The sequence below is a fragment of the Podarcis muralis genome, chromosome 1 (assembly GCF_964188315.1).
Source record: "Podarcis muralis chromosome 1, rPodMur119.hap1.1, whole genome shotgun sequence".
Lineage (NCBI taxonomy): Eukaryota > Metazoa > Chordata > Lepidosauria > Squamata > Lacertidae > Podarcis > Podarcis muralis.
Window position 1 is genome coordinate 77,095,978 of NC_135655.1, and position 17,100 is coordinate 77,113,077.

The 17,100-nt window shown below is 41.6% G+C and overlaps 1 protein-coding gene across 7 annotated transcripts in view; it reads right to left on the bottom strand.

The window, feature by feature from the left end:
- The window catches only part of RASSF7 (Ras association domain family member 7), a 77,984-nt gene that overhangs the window by 13,287 nt on the left and 47,597 nt on the right, over positions 1-17,100 (bottom strand). For all 7 annotated transcript variants that reach the window (XM_028735473.2, XM_028735482.2, XM_077931873.1 and 4 more), the window contains one exon: positions 1,899-2,049. In XM_028735473.2, the coding sequence (XP_028591306.2) occupies positions 1,899-2,001 (103 nt within the window). In that variant the 5' untranslated portion in view covers positions 2,002-2,049. The remainder of the gene's footprint in view (positions 1-1,898; positions 2,050-17,100) is intronic.

The following is a 17,100-nucleotide window of genomic DNA, read 5'->3' on the forward strand; positions in this document are numbered from 1 at the left end:
TCATTTGTTATACATTTTTTTAGGAGAACCAGAAAGGGTTCTTTATCTTCTCCCACACTTGCTATATTGCCTCCCAAGGCCTTCTCTCCTCTCCACAATCTGACATTTTAATGCACACACTTAGTATCTGGAATGACTTTGGAAGATTTATTTCAAATTCCATTAACATTTTTTCTGGCTGCAGTTCTTGGGAGCATTTTCATGCAGGAACCTAAACCCTTTTAGGCAAAGTTATCATTAGCAAGATTTTGTGAGCTCCAACAGCTTCCAGTAGTGAGTCAATAAGCTGCTAGCCCACAAGGTTTTTGCCTTAAAAGCCCTGATGATTCCTTACCAGCTCATGGAGTACTTGCATAAGCTGAAACTGAAACCCTATCTTGCAGAGTCAGGACACAAGTACCCCTAAATCTAGTTAAAGGGCAAAAGTGGAGGCTAATACAAGCTTCACTTGCTGTTCCTAGCACATTTCCGCATCACAAAACACAGCGTAAGCCTGAGTACTGATCTGCCCAGAAAACAGTTAAGGGGAAAACAAACACGCAGGCTCTGAGTCATCCTTGTATGTTGCAAATGTAAATCAAGGTTGTGCTCTGACCATGTGAAATGCAGTATGACTGTTGAACGTGGGAGGTGGCAAACAATACCCAAGCCTCTTGTATACGGCAGAAGGCTTCATGAACAAACACCAGAGCTGCCCAATCACTACTTTAGTGCATCACTCATTATCTACTCGGGAAAATGTGTTATGGGAATTGAAAGCCAGTTGTCTCACAAAGGACTTTAAAAGGCATATGAGGATAAATGAAATGCAGAACATCCTGCTATGCAGAAATAGCAGCCCAACTATAATTTGAGGGAAAGGGGCATCAGATAGCATTTGTCCTCACTAGCAACTTGCACACACACACACACTCACACACACATTTCATAAATTCCTCAGGCACATGCAGAACATTTCAGGAAACGGCAGAGATTTCTCTTCTTTGCACTGAGTTACAGGGAAAGTTAAGAAAGAGCAGGAATTTGCAAGGGAGTACCCATATGAGAGACTGGCTCTTTAAATCTCCCCCAACTCATTTCCCCCTTCCATGTATCCTCTGACAGTTTTTATTTGTTGTATGCTCCTGCAGTGCAACTCCCCCCTCCCCAGAATTAGAAGTAAGTGCCAGGGGTCAGCAACCTTTTTCAGCCATGGGCTGGTCCACTGTCCCTCAGACCTTGTGGTGGGCCAGACTATATTTTTTGGGGGGAAATGAACGAATTCCTATGTCCCACAAATAACCCAGAGATGCATTTTAAATAAAAGGACACATTCTACTCCTGTAAAAACACGCTGATTCCGTCCGTGGGCCGGATTGAGAAGGTGATTGGGACGCATCTGGCCCCTGGGCCTTAGGTTGCCTACCACTGAGTAAGCCCATTTCAGGTGGAGGCTGCTTAGGAGGAACTGGTAGTGGAGAAGTGGCCAGAAGGGGTAAGCTACTCTTAATCAACCCCCTCACCATCCAGAAGAAGCCAAAAAATATATGCAAAAATACAAGAGGGAAGGGGTGAGTGGGGAAAATGGAGGGAAGGTATTTTTTCAGTTGTAGCAACAGCATAAATCTGGGAAACAAGCCTACCTGTATGCCCAGACACACAAATGATTTTCACACAAAGCTTTGTAATATCCCTTCTATAAAAAAAAATAAAAAATGAATGTGATGCCAAAAAAGGTAGCTGGAAGCTATGCATATCAAACATGGCAACATTCATGTATCTCCCATGTATTAGAAAATAATGGCCATCCTTACTAACATAAGCTCCATTAACTTCATTTGATCTTGCTTCCAATGAAACTTGTAAAGGATTAAACTGCAAGCTTACTTTTAGACCAAGCAAGTGTAACAGTTACTTACCAATGGCACGTGCCAATGCTATGACAACCTCCTGGCATGTGGTCTGTTCGGAGACACCGCATACAACCCGCTGGACACCATCCACCCAGACCTTTAGCTCCATCACCAAAACAGTGGATTAAACTTTCTGGATCATTGCAGTAGGTCTTCCCTGCAGAGATGTTTTAAAGAAAGAGGAGTTTAAGCTTGCCGTCTGATTTCATTTTCACATACAGATTGTTTCAAGAGCAAAAATGCTAATTGGCTGACATTCAAGGAAGTTCTGAGGTGTCTATACCTCTTCTTCCCACCCTTCCAATTTCTAGCCCATCTGCTCCAACAGACGGTTCTAGGTTTTCTTAGAAAAAGCTTCTGGCTCAAAAAGAAATTGCAAACAATTCCCTCCCCCCCTTTTTTCAGTTTCACAGCTTCCTAGATCTTCTATCCCATCTCTCCAAAATAAAATATGACAATTAGGACAATTCAGAATGCAGTTGTGACATTTCATCACTCCAGATAGGTCAGCAATAGCCCCCTGCTAATCACGAACTTCAGAAACCAATAAATTTATGTAGCTAACTACAGTTTATCCTGTTCATGTTTCTGCTTGAGTTCCCAAAGACGGACTGTATGGGGTAGCTTGCATGAATGAAGAGTAACAGGAGTCTAAAGCATAGTTCTGTTTTATAATAGGGTTGCCATATTTCAAAAAGTGAAAATCTGGACACAAATGTTGTTGAGCTTAGCATTGCAACAACAATCCTAACACATTGCTTAGATGTAGCCAACCAGCATGAGAGAACTTAGATGAGATCAGAGATGGTGCTCATTTTAAGACTGTGCGGGACATAAGAGGGTAGAACTGCTACCAGAGCATCCATAAGAAATCATACAAACATATGCATATAGTGAATTCGCCTTCTATCTGCTTTAGCTAATATTCAGATAAGCAAAGTCTGCAATCATATGATAAGCCGCAGCATATAAAGCAGTGAAGTCATACAGTTTGAATCATATGAATAGAAATACAGATCTGCATTAGGCCAGGTGTCATTAATGGACTAAAACAGGTTCCTGGAGATAATAGGTTAGGCTAACCGGCTAAGAGATTAGTGAAAATTGCTTTGCCCTTTTCAAAAATTGCCTGACTGAAGTGGTATGCTGCACACACATTAATCAGCTCCTGTTCCTTCTACTTCTCACTTCATCAACATGATGAAGTCCTTTTCAGAGTTATTCAAGATACATCACTTAAGTCTTTAGAGAAGCATAGTTCTGTTTATCAGGATTCCGGATAAATCAGAGGATAACTACATTTACTGTTGTAATTCTGACATGAAACTTAAATGGAGATGAATATTAACATTTGGGTAAGTCAGAGAACAAGCTATTTTATTTTAAAAGCATTTTGGAAATTGTATGTTTGTATGTTTAACCCAAAGTCTCTGCAAGTCACTTTTCCTCATTTTTTAGTGGTGTGTAACAAGCCTGAAGAACACAGCTGGCAATGCTTCAGCAGCCCAGATACCAGAGAACAAGAATGCTGCAAGTTAAATATTAAACAGCGCTAATCTGGTGTTAATCAGCTGCCTACCAGAACTATGAAAAGAATGAAGGGTTGTGGCTTACTGGCTGGATATCAGCCTCTTGGATTCCAGCCCTTCTTACAAAGTCACCTTTGGCCGACAATGCCACACCTGAAAAATGTTCTTTTCTCCCAGCCAGAGTGAAGTGCAAAAGTACATCACCCGGAAAAAGGAAAAGAAAAGAACACCCACCCCATAATATTGCTACAACATGCCAAAGAGCAGGTTAGTTTTGACATTGTTAGTGGTGCGTTTCAGATTTCTCAACTCACACGTAAGATTTACATGGAGTTCTCCCTATAGTGCTAAGAGAAAAACATTAACCATTTCAGGCAGAATCATAGCATTGCACTGTAGAGTTGGAAGGGACCCTGAGGATCATCTAGTCCAACTCCCTGCAATGCAGGAATATGCAGCTGGTCCATACAGGGATCGAACCTGCAACCTGGCGCTGTTGAACAGAACAGTAGAACAAAAGAATATGAGAAAAGGAGGATCAACCATAACTTTTTTTTCAGCCCAGCACAACCCCATTTCATACATACATTCTCATGAGTCATGAAAATAAAACTTCTTATTTTAATTTTAAGATTACACCACAATCCACGCTGGGGCTCTTCTCTTACCTTGACACAAGAATCTCTGGGACTGCTAATTGTTGAGAGCTTGTCACCTTTTGCTGCATGGGGCAGGCGGGGGGGACGGGGGGGACGACGACTCCCTGATAGTCCACATTCAGAACTCAATGAGTCTGGCAATTGAATATGACTTCAACACTAGTAATATACAGTGCCCTCTACCATACTTGAAGGCAGAGACCTAACTTTGGTAGGGCAAAGGGGAAGTTGCATGGCACACAGTGCTGTTTTCCTAGCACCTCATTGCTGTTCCCCAGCATGTTGTCTGAGGTGATTGCCTCACTCTACCTAATAAGAGGGTTGGCCCCAAGCAAAGATTCAGTGCAGTGGGACACCCAGCAATGAACCTCAGCCCACCAGGGTCTGGCTTGGCTATCTGCTTCTACAGCAATGGGTATGGGTAGGTAGGGTCAGGTAGGGCCGCTAGATCCAAGCCATGAGACATCACTGTGTCTCGGTGATTTGGCGCTCCACCACTGGACCACAGAACATGTGCTCAGCACCTGCTACTATCATCAAACTGAAAACTCTAAAATTATAGCCCATCCACATTGGCAACAAATTGCTAGAGAGTTTCAAGCAAAACATGAAGCAGGCATATGTTCTCACATCTCAGTTTTCCACAAATATGTAAACTAAACATTTCAGGAATGTTCTGTTTTTAAAAGTGTAATGCTTATATGCAGTAATTATTGAACTAATTTTTTTTTTTGGGTAGAGATTTCCAGTATAAACACATCCCTGCCAACATTTCACAGATGAAAACTCCTGCATATTAAAGGGTGGGGCTAGGGGCTAAGTCCAGCAGTGTGGCTGGGAGACAAATGGTACATGCAAACTCCAGATGACAAAAGCAGCAAGGCAAGCCAGATACAACAAGGCAAGAAAAAAGGCACGTATACTGTACTGCATTTATACTATTTAGATAGGACATACAAGTATGGTCCATTTCCCCTGTCTTCCCCGTTCCACACCCCTGCAAAAGCTTCAGCTGCCATTCTGACTGGCTCATCTTTTCTAACAGTTGCTATTTCATTCTCTGTCCCTCCACCTCTTGCAGGTGCAGGTATTTTCCAATCTCAGCAGGCCAGGGAACAAAACAGACACATCTAATCTGCATTTAGTGCTGCACCTTTGAGTAGAAAGTATCAGATGAAAAGGGCGGAAATCATTTTAATATAAAAGAATACATTTTATGTCAGTTTCTCTGCCTGCATCCGTAAAAAAAAAAGTGAAAATAAATTATGATTTCTCAACAAGAATGTTTTAGTCACTAATGGGGATTTCCATTCAATCCAATTGCCTTTGATGAAGGGCAAGTTTATATATATATATATATATAGAGAGAGAGAGAGAGAGAGAGAAGGCAGCCGTTATTTCTTCATCAGATTAAAAAACAATCCAGGAAGCAAATGCAACACAGATGCTGAAGTGATTGATCCTGTTCCAGAAACAGATGTAACTTAGAAATATTTCCATCAGTAATATTGAACTGATATTGTTTGATCTTGGTACATGCTCAGTTATAAATATTGAAAGTAGCTTCAGTTCATATTAAGCTCTTGTATCACAGAATTAAATACCAAATTACTAGAAGGACTTGAAAGGGAGTGATTATTCATAATTTATTGTTCATGATGGTATGTCAAAACCCAATCCTGGTCTAAAATTCAGCACATAGCAGCAGCTGGCACAAACACAACTGGCTCAGCATGGCTCAACATGACTGAAGTCATCATGGGATGACTTGCAGACATCTGCCAAGGTCTAAGAGAGTTGTGTAAATGGCCCCTAATCAATAAACTTTATTTGATTATCTCTAGTTGTTGTGTTATATATAAAAACATGCTACAAAAAGAAGGAACCAGTTCACATTTCTCCAAACCTTCATCAATTCATCACAGCTATTTCTTTTTGAAACTCAAGTCCTAGTCCTGGAAACTTCTTATGTTGGAATTTTAAGATTTTAGGTCTTTCATAATTTTGTTTTCTACCAGGTTACTGTTTAAGAGCACTGTGCTTGAAGGCAGCTCACTTATCTGGACTTTTCCAACAAAACACATAGAATCATAGAATCACAGAACCATAGAACTGTACATTTGGAAGGGACCCCATGGGTCATCTAGTCCCATGTTGTTTTTGCTGTGTTTGCAGCACTGAAGTGACCCCTCTGGGTTGCGAGCATGGACAGTGTATATGGAGGTCCTGGGCTGCCTCACTAATGTGATCCAAAGGAAAGCAGAGCAATATGTTTGGCACCAGCTTGGCTGCAGGAGTTGCCAGAAGGAGGCATACAAGACATCGTCCAACCACCTTAGGGATTCCACTCCAGATTTGTGTAAGGTTTGCTTCTTAGCCTTTTCTTCTCCCGAAGATGTTCTATAAGGCAGTGGGTACAGATTGTTCCCCAGGATTTGCTCCCAAAGCCTTTCTCATGAATGAGTATAGCCACAAGGCAGTGGAAGTTTAGGATCAGAGTTTTCCTTCTCCTAGGCAGGCTACCTTCCCAGGCTGACGAGCCCCATCTGCCCCTCACTTCCCTGTGCAGCGCTTGCAGAAACCGCTTTCTTGGTACCACTGGACCCACTATTGGGTCTCACCCGTTTAAACTGCTGGAGCCTGTCTTCGCATGCAGGGGATAGAAAAGTCCCTAACATGCCAAGGAATCAAGACCCATTGGCTACCCTCACCTGGTCAAAACCGTTACCTGGCGTGTGGCCACTGTTGCAGATTGACAGCTTCTAGGAGTCTCAGATAACAGCTGATCACAGGGACCAATGGTGGACGAACTACCCAGAAGAAACATGACATATGCCCCACCAAAAATACTGCTCCTTCCCTAACACCCCATACTGCAATCCAGGAATCTCAGCTAAAGCATCCATGACAGATGGCCATTCAACATTTTGCTTCAAAACTTCCAATGAAGGAGAGTCCATAACCTCCTGAGGGAAAGTTCTTTCTGATGTTTAGTCGTAAGGCAATTTAGATGGTTCTGCATGTAAAACTGCTTATTGTTGAAAAATGCTTCTTTGTGGATCTGTCTTATTCATAGGAGCAAGCATGCAACATCAGTGAAGAGCCGCACAACCTTATTCACTTGCAGACTCTCCAGGCAAGAGAAATACTACTTGCCACTCGTGGGGAAATGTAGCATTCTTTGCAAAATGGCCCAGCTTAAACTCTATCACAGAAATGTGACAAAACTTTTAAAATTTCCTGGGATTGGTAGACTTAAATGCTGCCTCGGGCTGCATTATGGATTGGCATCAGTGGCGCCATAAGCATGCCAGCTGTTAAAGAGGTTGACAGTATATGAAGTGGTGGCTTTCAGGTGCTATAATTTAGGTTTGGCTGTAAATCCTGACATGTCTGGCTTAGTAACTGTGCTTATTTTTGTCTACAGATGAGGTCTAAATGTCTGGATGAAATAAGGCACTTCCTGAGAAAAATAAAAAGGCAACTGTAGGGAGGAGGAGGGATGTGTGGGGCACTTATGAATCTCCCCATTCTCCCCCATTTCAAATATTTCATGAAGCTTTCAGTAAGGTGGGTATTAAGCAATAAACAGGAAGCACCAATAATGAGCAGCACTATGAGCTGCAGAGCACCACATAAAGTTATTTATGGTGGCTTTGCTCTTTTAAAGATGTACTTCCGTTTTATTATTTTTTAACACACTAGTGTTTCAATAACTCACTGTATGGATTCTATGGTAATACAGCTATTCTTCACAAGAGTGACTTCAGAAGGTTTTGACAAGTGAAGCGAACAGGAAGTAGTTCTATAAATCATCAGTGGCAGGGGGAAAGCTGGTGGATTTCAACGAGTAAGTAAGAATAATCCCTTTTTCGCAGTCAGATTTGACTTTTAAGATGCATTTTTAAAAACTTTCTTTCAATCCTAGTACATAGTTAATATATAGTATGCAAAAAGCTTTTTAAAGCTGCACATGGTGAAGAAAGAAGTAACAGGAGGCAAGACAACTGCGACTATAAAAAGAAACATTTATTTCCTGAAGAAGTGGGGGAAGGGATAGCATCTACTAAGCAGCAACAATCAAGTAATGCACGGACCATAAAGTTGCTGCATGCCTGCTAATCCAAAATTGGGACATACATTGAAAATATCTGGTAAGTTACTAAGGCCTAGGATATCATCTTCAAAAGTGTTATTAACTTTAACTCTACCTTTAATACCTGAAGGAGCGTCTCGGGGACCAGGAAGAGGGCCTTCTCGGTAGTGGCGCCCGCCCTGTGGAACACTCTCCCTTCAAATATCAAGGAAATAAACAACTATCTGACTTTTAGAACACATCTGAAAGCAGCCCTGTATTGGGAAGTTTTTAATCTTGATGTTTTAGTATGTTCTGATATGTGCTGTGAGCTGCACAAAATGGCTGGGGAAACCCAGCCAGGTGGGCAGGGTATTACTATTATTATTACTACTACTACTACTACTACTACTACTACTACTACTACTACTACAAGGGCAGCATTGCTGTAATATGAAAGTGCTAAGTGGCAATCTTCTGAGTGAGACTATTCACTCTTCCTTAGCAGGAACAAAGGCAACTAGATTCCCCGCTATTCCCCCTCCTGAATAAACTCAATAGTACTAATCCCTTCTTTGTACTGGTAATCAAGATTTCCCAAGGGTATGTTGTCTTCAAATAAGCCAATATGAATAGCCTGATATATTCAGATAACCATCTGAAGACAATTCCCATGCTCTCCTTCATATTGTTGCAAGGCACAGTATCTTGTAAATCAAGGATGCATCTTGCACCCTTCAGTCTCTCTTGTTAAGTGCCCAGCTTTTAAAAGGCACCTGCATAAGTAGGTTGGGGGAGGGGCATGCCCTTAAAGGCTCCTTGTCAAAGACCTGTATGTTCAGCACCACAACCTGACAGTAAGCACCCTTTTACCACAGCAGGAGGATAGCATTCTCAATATCAGCAGTATAATAAAGAATCCATAAACTCTGTAAATCATCTGCTTTCCAATAAAGTTGAAACAGCCACATTTCGCAACACTTTTCAGGCAGAGTGAACAGACTGTGCGTGGACTGCAGTTGTCAGACACAGCAGCTGAGGCCTCTTTACACAAGCAATTTTGACATTAATAATCCAATTCTTCTCCAAGACCACAAATTTAAAAGGTCTGATGCATGGGCAGACAGGCTTAATTGCAACCATGTGTGTAAAAACGGCATAGTTATTCTTTTGGTGAGTTGCACAGAGAAACAGAACCTGCAGTCAATATCTAAGGCTTTGTACTCCTAGTTAACAGGAGTCAAAGTAATCCCATGCCAGCACCCTGACTGGCCTAGGTCAGCTATAAGACTGCTATAAGACTGCAGGATTCAATCATGTAAGAGCAAGTTCAGGGTGCCCAATTAAAGTTTATTTTGAGTTCTTGCATAGCAAACCTGCTTCCCCTGCATGTGCACACATACAAATATTAAATAAATTATGACTGCTGCTCTCACCTTCTAAGTAGTAATTTTTCCTATTAAATCCTTTCATAAAATCAGATCACATCCTTATCTCACTATGATTTGTGAGCACAGTGGGGAAAATGCAGAAGGTAGGGTTGCCATATGTCCGGAATTTCCCGGACATATCTGAAATACTGCAATCAGCAGCAGTGTCTGGCTGGAAGACAGAAAAAAATGTCTGGGAAAATCTGGACATATGGCAGCCCATGACAGCAGTGTCGTCTTTGCCAATTTCCCATTAATAAAGCTCCAAAATGGATTCCCGCCTCCATGTTTTTGCCAAAACAACTCTTCCGGATTTTCACTGTTTGAAATATGACAACCCTACCTAAGGAATCTATGAATCCAAAGAAGGGTAACTTGACAAGTTCAAGGTAGAAAGGAGAAAAATTATAACATTTAGTATCTGGAACATAGAGGAGTAGAAACACCCATAGGTTTTGCCTGAGCTCCTATATGGAACAGTGTGTAATCCAAGACAGGGAAGATATGGACATTTTCTTTCAGTTCCTAGCCCACATAATGCAGCCTTTCATAGCCAAGGATTAACAGAAATTGCACCACAACAGCTTAGACAGCACACAATAACACCACCACATGCGCTCACAGGAAATATTAATTAATACCCCCACCCAACATCTTTGTGTAAGGACGCGGGTGGCGCTGTGGTCTAAACCACTGAGCCTAGGGCTTGCCAATCAGAAGGTCGGCGGTTCGAATCCCGGCAATGGGGTGAGCTCCCGTTGTTCGGTCCCTGCTCCTGCCCACCTAGCAGTTCGAAAGCACATCAAAGTGCAAGTAGATAAATAGGTACCGCTCCAGTGGGAAGGTAAACAGCATTTCCGTGCACTGCTCTGGTTTGCCAGAAGCGGCTTAGTCATGCTGGCCACATGACCCGGAAGCTGTCTGCGGACAAACGGCACCTTCCTGGGCCAGTAAAGCGATATGAGCACCGCAACCCCAGAGTCATCCACGACTGGACTTAACGGTCAGGGGTCCCTTACCTAACATCTTTGTAATTTGCGGATCTTATGAAATCTGACCTAGCAAAGCTTAACAAGCTTGCCATTAAAACAACATAGTAACCAGCCCTGTCATTAAGTTGCTGTCCTAAATTTGTTTTGCCAGCAGTGAAATAAAATTTAGCTTAAATATTATAATGAACTATTGCTGCTCTTTTGTCAATTAAAAAACACCAGACTAAGCATAAAATATAGTTAAAAGTTGTTTATGAGGCAAACAAGAGGCATTTCTGTTGGTGTTAGATGTATTCATATTCTGAGGAGGATCTAATTCCTCAAATTAATCGAACTTGCACAAAACAATTCAGATAGACAGCTTTTTACTTCCTCCGGCCTACTTGTCACCAGCTAATCCAGCATTTAAATCAACCTCCTCTGAGGTGCAAGTAATGTTCTTAAACAATTTTTGCACACTCAAATCTTGAACACCTGCATGTCCAGAAAGCAAAAGGAAAAGGTCATTTAGAAGTTACAAACCATTGCCTCTTGCTATTTTTATTGGAGAAGTAACATAAATGGCTTGGGGAAAACCTCCACTAAACAGCACAAACACTGCAGCAAAGTGCAGCTAAGCCTTTTGTATGTTCAGGCATGAAAAACAATACATTTTGAATGCTTGCCAAGTTTGTTCCAGGTACAGTGGTACCTCAGGTTAAGAACTTAATTTGTTCTGGAGGTCCGCTCTTAACCTGAAACTGTTCTTAACCTGAGGTACCGCTTCAGCTAATGGGGCCTCCCGTGCCACCACACGATTTCTGTTCTCATCCTGAAGCAAAGTTCTTAACCCAAGGTACTATTTCTGGGTTAGCGGAGTCTGTAACCTGAAGCGTCTGTAAACCGAGGTACCACTGTATTGGGGGGAGGGGGGAGGAACCCACTTGACTGCTGCTTGCTGCTGCCCTGCCCTGCTTATTTACCCTTGGCAATCATTAACCAGCAGCTCCTCTATAGTACTTTCTGCAAGTGCAATGTAGGAAAAACAATTTAACCAACGGCTATGTTTCATATAGTTGTTCTTGCTCCTTATTTGTGGGTGGGGGGGGGGACACCCTATATATACTGGGGAAAGAGTGTAGGGAAAGTAGCAGCTCTAATTAACATTATGATTTAAAAGAACCACATGCCATTGTATATTTTTGGTTCTTTGCCCTTGTAGATTCTTAAATGGGTAGCAGCAAACAGCTACCTTTAAGTACCACTAGCAAAGCTGTGCTTGCCCCCCTCTCCTTCTGCTGCACCACGCTCCCCATTTGGCTTTGGCAGTGTAGTAGGAGAACCCCCAGAACAACATGCAGGGGGAGGAGAGGGGAGATTGTTCTATCTGGCAAGCATAAATGTTTGCACTGACGGAATAATCGTAATAGCACAATGCTGAACTTCTCCCATACCTTAAATCCTGTAAAGTAAAGCTGCAACTTAAGAGAGAATTATGAAAAATGATTATGATATGTGGCTTCCATTCTGCCTTATCCTTCCACTACCCAGAAAACTGATTAAGTTGCACAAAACTTATAGTGAATATCCAAAATTATTACAGACATGAGAGGCATTACAATAGAGTTTAGTCTGCTACCACACTTTTCTTTTTGCTTTATCTAGATAGGGATTTTCAGAGAACTTCTACCAGGCTATTGCGGACCCGCCTCTCCACCCCCCCCCCCAATTTCTCCCTCTCCTTTGTAACCAAAAGCAGTAGAACAATTAGAATACAAGGCCCATTAATCCCTTTGCAAGCGTGTGCAGAGTTTATCTTCAAATTTCTATCACTGGGGTTTAATTAAAAGACTCCCAAAAGGCAGGAAAAGCCATACCAACATTCCCCACATGCACATTATGTTGTGATTCTTAGCAGCAGGTCACACTGACAGCTGGATAAGGGGAAGTATTACTCAAACCAGATGAGCTAGTGTGTTTACATTTAAACAGGTTCTTACATAGATAAAAGCCTACAACCCTGCTTCAAAGAACAGGTATTTCAGGTTGCTAGGAAACATCAAGTCATCTCAGATAGGCTCTGGTGTGTGTGTGTGTTTTATAAACCACCAGATCACAGGCAACACAAACCTCTTTATGTTGCCCAGCTGTGTTGCTTTCTGTTTACTTAATCCCTAGAGAGGTTCACTCATTACACTCATGTGCTTTCCCACCTTTAAAAAGTGCACTTAAAAAGTAAATTAAAGATTATTGTCTTTTCAGATTGGTAAATACATCACACACTCCTGTTTCGGTCTTCGTGGTGTGCTCAGAGATTATTAGACAGCACTTCTTTAAAAATATATACTGAAGAAGGATATTGCCTATACAGATTCAGGAGAGAACAATGGGTAACCTACTGTTTGAGTCTCAAAGGCAAACATGGTCCCCATCAGGATGCTTAAGATGTAGGAAATGGGCCTTTAGTGTTGCAGGACCTACCCTCTGAAACTCCCTCCAATTACTGGTCAGAATAAGAAGGTGGTTCTCTATTGTCTTTTTGGGCACATATCAACGACCTTCTTTTTTCAATTAGCCTTTTAAATTAATGTTTTTATATCAGTCTGATTTGTATTGGATTTGAAAAAAGTTTCCATATATGAAATTGTTTTATATATGTTTTTATTTTTTAGACTGCTTCAAGATGTTTCATAGGAAGTGATTCCTAAGTGGAATGAAAAAAAAAAGCCTGCCTTATTCTGCCTGTAAAGAAAGAAAGAAAAATCTCATCGTACCATTATAACAACCCCATTATAACAAAGAGTCCTTGCTCTGTCATGGCAAATTGACCTGCACAATTGCTAGATCCCTGGATGAAGTGGGCCTACCTGACAAGGACCATTGATGCCCAAGATTTGGTATGGTATACTAAATACAGTGGTACCTTGGGTTAAGTATTTAATTCGTTCCGGAGGTCTGTTCTTAACCTGAAGCACCACTTTAGCTAATGGGGCCTCCTGCTGCCGCTGTGCTGCCGCTGCATGATTTCTGTTCTCATCCTGAAACAAAGTTCTTAACCCGAGGTACTATTTCTGGGTTAGCGGAGTCTGTAACCTGAAGCGTATGTAACCTGAAGCGTACGTAACCTGAGGTACCACTGTATAGTATCTGGAAAGAAACTAGATCAAGAGGAAGCCTTCTGTTTCAATATTTTGATTGTTTCCTTGCCCCGTCCCCCCTTTTTTTGAAGCCTGGGCATCTGGAAGATACTCCTATTCCATTAACAGTTGATTTGGCTTTGAGTGGGAAGTCTCCATTATTAAGGAGACAGTTTATCATTTGGGGGAATAGCTGAGTTTGGAGAAACAATACATTTTTACAGAGGCTTAGGTTCAGGTACAGAAACCTTTTCAAGACATGATTAGAGAATACACACTAAAGCACATTCAAATCATATTCTTCCTCACAAATAATTCCAGATGCTGTGGTTTACAAATCCCAGCAACCCATAACAAACTACAGTTCCCAGAATTCAGGACACAGTCTCAATCATTCTCTCTAATGCAAATCATCAACATGTTAACACAAGAAGAGTACAAAAACTAAGGCGGCTGTGTTGATTCATTCTTGCACACATACCAGCAGCCGATAGCGTAAAACCCCATTCCTTAGGATCAGTATAACTGCAACCTTAGCACAGCTTCCTGGGATTAAGCTCCACTGAATTCACTGCTGCAGAATTCTACTGCATAGGTTCAAATTCTAAAGCCTGTTGAGCTTTAACCAAAGATTTTCACCCTTTGGTTTTTAAATTAGAAATGCAAACCATCTTTCAAAGAAATATTACCATTTAAACTAGGAACTCCATAAAAGAAAAATAAGAAAGGATCCAACTTCTGCTTATTTCCCATATTCTCTTACTTTCTTTAAGCTAACATGTCACAAAAAGTGCCTCATCATCAGCTTATTCACTTGCAAAAGTGAGGAAGGTCCAGTCAATTATAGCTGGGAGCTGAGACAATAGTATAATCACACCTGCTCTGGAAAAAAAACCACCCCAGGCCTGCATCCCTTCCAAGATAACATTGCATAGGGAGGCCTGAACCTTAGCCAAGCAATATGACTGCAGGCAATCAGAATGGTCGTACTCCCAAAAAGTCTCTTTAAAACTATTCCAGTTTGAATTCTAGCCGATAATAGATTATAGGAGATTGTAGATTGTAGTAAATTGTAGATTATAATCTACAACTACCAATAAATTCAAGATAATTTTACTGGGCCAGGCAAAAACACCAATATGCATCCCTAATTCTGACCTTAAGAAGCCAGTGAAACAAAGGAGGCTAAATATCCCTGAACTGCATTTTTATGTGGTCTAACCTTGAGCATAGCCTTAGAACTGGTTTTACTTTGGAAGAATTCCGGTGACAATGACATTAAGGAGAATTCCAGTCCGTCTTTTACTCTGCTGAACTGGAATGCAACATAAGCCCAACACTACAGTTCATTGGGACAAGGGTGGCGCTGTGGATTAAACCACAGGGCCTAGGACTTGCCGATCAGAAGGTTGGCGGTTCGAATCCCCGCGACGGGGTGAGCTCCCTTTGCTCAGTCCCAGCTCCTGCCAACCTAGCAGTTTGAAATCAAGTCAAAGTGCAAGTAGATAAATAGGTACCACTCTGGTGGGAAGGTAAACGGCGTTTCCGTGTGCTGCTCTGGTTCGCCAGAAGCAGCTTAGTCATGCTGGCCACATGACCCGGAAGATGTACACCGGCTCCCTCGGCCAATAAAGCGAGATGAGCGCTGCAACCCTAGAGTCGGCCATGACTGGACCTAATGGTCAGGGGTCCCTTTACCTTTACTTTACAGTTCATTAGAAAAGCAAACTTCAGACGTAAACAATCCAAAAACTTGTAAAATCATATTCACGTACACAGTGACTACACTTCTGCTGCCAGGCAGCCCACTCTCGTAAAATCTATGTGCATCACGTAGCCAGTTCAGTTTAAGATAGTTGCTCAATCATCATTTTAGCTTAATAAAAAGGCTATGGGCATGTGGCCACAACCATTTGGTGCTAAGCGTAACTATTTTGAAGAGATTGTGTATAATAAAGTTAGACATAACTGTCAAATTTTGGCTCAGCCTCCCAAAGAAGCAGCATTCCAGATTGCTGACGTGTAAGATAAAATGGGAGAAAGGCTTTAGCTGCTTGATTTCATTCTGCTAGAATGCAGTGTCTGGAAGTGGAATGGTTGTCAACACCAACAGCAATAGGAGGAAGCAAGTTTCATTTTGTCTGTTAACTGCAGCTTCCTTTTTTCATGAAGTGGTGTTTGGAGCCCACATCAAAGTCTTCCACAGATGGGGAAAATGTTTACACCTGAAGGCATTAATAATACCTGTGCATTCAGTTTCCAAGCAAAGCCAAAGCTAACCCCAAAATAACAGTATTCTTGTTCTGAATCCAGAAATCATGTGGGGGGGGCATACTGGTTTGTTTGCTTTTTTGCTATGTAAGCCAATTATCTCAAGAAGCACATTTTTGTTTTTCAAAATCCCAAAATATGGATACTTAGGACAAGGAGAGCTGAGACAGATGGCAAGATCTTCTGGATGACGTTTTCACATGGCCTCCTAATAAAAAGGAAAAACAAATGGGTGTGTGCATGTGCAGTGTTCACACAAACTATGGGTAAGAAAAAAAAGAAAAAGCATGTAAAAAGCATTTACTGTGATATCATACCTATGTGAAAAGTCAAAACAGCAAGATCGCCACTTCCGCATTTTACTGCTATCACTCCACACAAAGGACTGATGTGTTATTCAGAAGGCTTGCAATGTATAGTTTTAGCATTCTTCTGTTATTTTAATGTTCTTGGTGTTTGCATGTATTATGCTAGTTTGTCTAAATTAATTGTTTGAATAGTCTGGTGTTTGTTATAAAATGAGGACTAAGAAATTAATAAAATGTAGGGTAGCAGCCTATCTTTCAGAATATTACATGCTCTAAAGAACAGAAATATAGATTAATTTAGTGGTAGTACCAATCCAGCTTGTGCCACCATAGAAAATACCTTATTTATTTGCTGAGGTGCTACTGCATCCCAATACTGCTATTGGGAAAATAACGGATAATGTAGAGCGATTGTGAGCTTGACCAAGGTCTGAATTAAATTAGTTATAAAATTGGAAATTTCTTTGAGAAACAGTGTGTGTGTGTGTGTGTGTGTGTGTGTGTGTGTGTGTGTGTGTAAAAAAGAAGTCTGCTTCCGAGCACAATTCAAAGTGTTGGTGCTAACCTTTAAAGCCCTAAACGGCCTCGGTACTGTATACCTGAAGGAGCATCTCCACCCCCATCGTCCAGCCCAGACACTGAGGTCCAGTGCCGAGGGCCCTTCTGGTGGTTCCCTCACTGCAAGAAGTAAGGTTACAGGGAACCAGGCAAAGGGCCTTCTTGGTAGTGGCGCCTGTCCTGTGGAACGCCCTCCCAGCAGATGTCAAGGCAATAAGCAACTATTTTACTTTTAAAAGACAACTGAAGGCGGCCCTGTTTAGGGAAGTT